Genomic DNA, 4,402 nt, shown 5'->3' with positions numbered 1-4,402 from the left:
AAGAGAAAATGGTTTGGTATTGGGTATTTGAATGATGACTCAAGAGAAAATGGTTTGGTATTGGGTATTTGAATGATGACTCAAGAGAAAATTGTTTGGTATTGGGTATTTGAATGATGACTCAAGAGAAAATGGTTTGATATTGGATATTTGAATGATGACTCAAGAAAAAATGGTTTGATATTGGATATCTTACAAGAATGATGAATTAAGTTTAATTATACATCTTTCTTCATTCACTAGATTTATTTTTACTTGTTAGAAAGTCTTAGTACTTGCACTTAAATGTTTGTTTTTATTCCATGATGTTCAGCTTCATTTAAGGAACATTTTTGAACTCAGTTTTCTAGACAGACGTGTATGTAAGTTTTTCTCGAGTAAAGAATCCTGAGTAGGAAGGTAACACACAACTTAGACAAAAGTGAGAAAGGAATGTTTTAGATTAAACGTACTGTGATATTACCTTCGCTGTGATTGGTATCTGAAACAAATTTTTTTATTCCCTCTATAGAGGAAATGCACATAATGGCTTCAAAGGAGAAAGAAAAGGAGAAGGATAGTGCTGAGAAGATGAAGACAGCACTAGAACAGCAGATAGAAAAACATAGAGATGCCCACCAGAAACAGCTGTCGACACTAAGAAATGAAGTTTCAGGGAAACAAGAACAAATTGATGAACTGAAGGAGTAAGTATTGCTAAACTATCACATTAATTTGGCTTCACAGAGTACAGAGTTAAGTAATACTTATTGAGACAAAATTTTTCTTACTCGAAAATGTTGGAAACTTGCTTCTTTCTAGATTATTGTTATTTGAATTTAGACATTAATAACATGTATGTATTCAGAAATAAAAATAACTTGACTTTCTTGTTTGTGTAATAATCTTGCTATATAATTTAAATTTGAGATTAAGGGTTTCAGTCATAGACGAGCGAAGTGGATTACACAGTTGCCTAATTCCTACTTTGTAAAATTGTTTCAAGTAACTTATAAATATTGTTTAATGTACAGTTGTTGGTAATTTTATTTAATTATTTATGAACCCATGCTGTGAGTTTTAAACAATAATTTACTTTTATGTCCACTTCAGTGTTGGCTGATTTTTTAAGTATTTTATTCTAATGGTATGCTGGAACAGGAACATAATTTCTCACGTGATAATTAAATTTTATCTGAAGAAACTACTTTTCAAGGAAGTTCTAGGAAGAATAAGCTGCTTTTGTGGGAAGTGCCGACTGAGTGAATTTTAGATAATACGATCATGGAATAAAGCTAAATGCTATTCAATATTTTGTATGCTAGTGTTTAAAATATGTCTGCTTTCAGTTTTTATTGTCGAGCTTTCTCTAAGGATTGTGTAGAATGGATATTTCTGTACATTTAGGAAAATGTTTTACCTGGATATAAGGACCATTTTTTCATGATTTGGTTCTATTTTACTTCATTAATATATTGACATAAATAAATGTTACAGATATCTAACAAATGTCCAGTGTTATGTAAAAAATTGTATTTCCTGTTTATTTCAGTTTTTGAGTGCTTATAATATTATTTTTACCTCTCTCAGCATAAACCAGAAGTTGTCCTTAGCACAGGAAAGGTTACAAAATGAATATGAGAAATTGAAACAAGAAGAACAAGAAAAAAGCCAGAAACTTCAAGAACTAACGTAAGGAGTTTTTATATATAAAAGTATTTGTGTTTACACGTTTTTTTCTATTCTACTGGTGATATTTCAAGTCAACATAATATCTTGTTTTTGACTACAGTTTAAGTCAAATACTAGCAAATCCGTCTTTGTTTTTATAATTGTTTTAACAAAATATACTTTCTCTTGTTTCTAATGTTAGGTTTATGGTATTTAAAGAACAATCCCTAAAGTTTAGCCTAACATTCTGACTTAGCATATCATAAAGTAGAATATACATGTGATACAATTTTTTGTATCTGCTTTTTTTGAATTGTTAGCAAGACAAAAAGTATTGTGTGTGTTTACTTTTGAGTTATCCTTGTATGTAGCTTTAAGTTTTTCATTGCTTTAGGCTTGACTTCTCTTTGTCCATCTATTTACAGATTACTCAATGATCGGCAGGAACAAGCTCGACAAGACCTGAAAGGGTTAGAAGAGACTGTGGTAAGTGATCACATTATCTTTATTCATATTTTGATGTGTGTTGCCATACTAGTTGATCAAATTTGTCTTGTCTTTCCTTTGGATTTGTGTAGTTTAACTAAACTAATTGAAGTATTAATATAATCAGTAGTTTGAGACCTTGAACTCGATCTCAAAGATTATTCTAAATTTTCAACTATCCAAAATACACTCGTCTTAACAAAGTTGTGTAGTAAAAAAAAAACCCACAATACAATGTTTTATTGGAATTTTCAACATTTATAAATCAACAAAACTAATCCTTCAAATCTAAATCTAGTTTCAACCCATGTTTTTTTTTATTATCTCACACGGTGTCACGTGTTTGTTGTTGTAGGAAATTCTTACGTTCTACAACTTAAACAAAAGGGCAGCAAATAATGACTCAGGACTTGTAAGATATCTAAAAATGTTCGTCACTACAATAGTAAAAATATTGTTTTAGTATGAGTTATTGTTGTGGTTCTTTTTTGTTTAAGTTATGAAAAGCATTGTTGATTATATGAAAAGTATATCAGTAGCCTGATTTTTATTGTTAAAGCTGAAGAGCATTGTTAGTTAGTTATATGAGTAGGGTTATTATTAGTGTAAAGATTAATTGTCATGGTGACTTAGTGTTAAAGATTTATTTACACACGTTACTTTGTCTTAAATATCAGGCTAAAGAACTTCAGACTCTCCACAACTTGCGTAGATTATTTGTCCAAGATCTGCAGAGTCGAGTGAAAAGGTCTGCTGCTGGAGACGAGAATGAAGATACTGGTGGCAGCCCTGCACAGAAACAAAAGATTGTTTTCTTGGAAAACAACTTGGACCAGTTAACCAAAGTTCACAAGCAGGTGAGAGAGGGATGAACCATATAATAAAGCCTTGAAACACTAAACACTTAACCCTCATCACCTGATGTCTCTTGTACAAATACAAGCTGTATAATTTGTTCAGTTTTTATTTTTAAACATGTTAAATGTTTTCAATTATTTAACAGTTTATATGGTTACTGACTGTTGTTATAATCACAGTGTGTGCATTTTTTAATAAATTTGACATTGTATATGTGTCAAGTAATAAATATAAATTTTTTTATATGTATAGATCACTCTTTAAATTATAAATTCTGTACTTTTTCTGTGAGCTTGTTCACTTGACTGTGTTTGTTAGAAGTAGCCTTAGAACTTAGCCAACAGATAATAAGTTTAGTGTCAATGTGAGCTTGTTCACTTGACTGTGTTTGTTAGAAGTAGCCTTAGAACTTAGCCAACAGATAATAAGTTTAGTGTAACTTCTTTAATCAGCTGGTGCGGGATAACGCTGATTTGAGATGTGAACTACCTAAGTTGGAGAAAAGATTGCGTGCTACTATGGAGAGGGTCAAGTGCCTGGAGTCGTCCCTAAAAGATGCTAAAGAGAGTGCTATGAAAGATCGAAAGAGGTATTTATATTGTTTTGTTGATGTATCTTAATATTTTGTTATAGAGCTTAAAAGGTAAGTTCTGTGGTCTTTCAATTTTGGATACTGTTCTTCCAACCTGATTATTCTTTGTAAAGTAATTATATCAAAACCCGTTACATGACTTATTCCTTTAGGAAAACATCACTGTGCACGTATCGTGTTCACACAGTGAAATTGTTCCTTTAAAAAAATAACAGTTTCTGATTTTACAATCTGGATGATGATGTAAACAACCCTATAAATCTAGAGCTTTATTACATTCTAGGCCTTTTATAGGCTGTAATCTGTGTCTGTGGAACAGCTCGTGTTTGTGCTAGGCCTTCTATAGGCTGTAATCTGTGTCTGTGTAACAGCTCATGTTTGTGCTAGGCCTCGTATAGGCTGTAATCTGTAGTCTGTGGAATAGCTTATGTTTGTGCTAGACCTTCTATAGGCTGTAATCTATGTCTGTGGAACAGCTCGTGTTTGCGCTAGGCCTTCTATAGGCTGTAATCTATGTCTGTGGAACAGCTCATGTTTGTGCTAGGCCTTTTATAGGCTGTAATCTGTGTCTGTGGAACAGCTCGTGTTTGCGCTAGGCCTTCTATAGGCTGTACTCTATGTCTGTGGAACAGCTCATGTTTGTGCTAGGCCTTTTATAGGCTGTAATCTGTGTCTGTGGAACAGCTCGTGTTTGCGCTAGGCCTTCTATAGGCTGTACTCTATGTCTGTGGAACAGCTCATGTTTGTGCTAGGCCTTTTATAGGCTGTAATCTGTGTCTGTGGAACAGCTCGTGTTTGTGCTAGGCCGTTTATAGG

The 4,402-nt window shown here is 32.8% G+C and overlaps 1 protein-coding gene across 1 annotated transcript in view; it reads left to right on the top strand.

Moving 5' to 3' along the window:
* Positions 1–4,402, top strand: part of LOC106472989 (kinesin heavy chain-like) — a gene marked incomplete at its 5' end in the record, with an annotated part of 23,759 nt that overhangs the window by 10,554 nt on the left and 8,803 nt on the right. The window contains 5 exons of the mRNA XM_013933662.2: positions 512–686; positions 1,570–1,671; positions 2,076–2,136; positions 2,814–2,993; positions 3,447–3,583. Coding sequence (XP_013789116.1) covers positions 512–686; positions 1,570–1,671; positions 2,076–2,136; positions 2,814–2,993; positions 3,447–3,583 — 655 coding nt within the window. The remainder of the gene's footprint in view (positions 1–511; positions 687–1,569; positions 1,672–2,075; positions 2,137–2,813; positions 2,994–3,446; positions 3,584–4,402) is intronic.

This window comes from Limulus polyphemus, unplaced genomic scaffold (genome assembly GCF_000517525.1).
Source record: "Limulus polyphemus unplaced genomic scaffold, Limulus_polyphemus-2.1.2 Scaffold5793, whole genome shotgun sequence".
NCBI classification, from domain to species: domain Eukaryota; kingdom Metazoa; phylum Arthropoda; class Merostomata; order Xiphosura; family Limulidae; genus Limulus; species Limulus polyphemus.
This window is presented reverse-complemented; position numbering and strand designations above follow the sequence as displayed.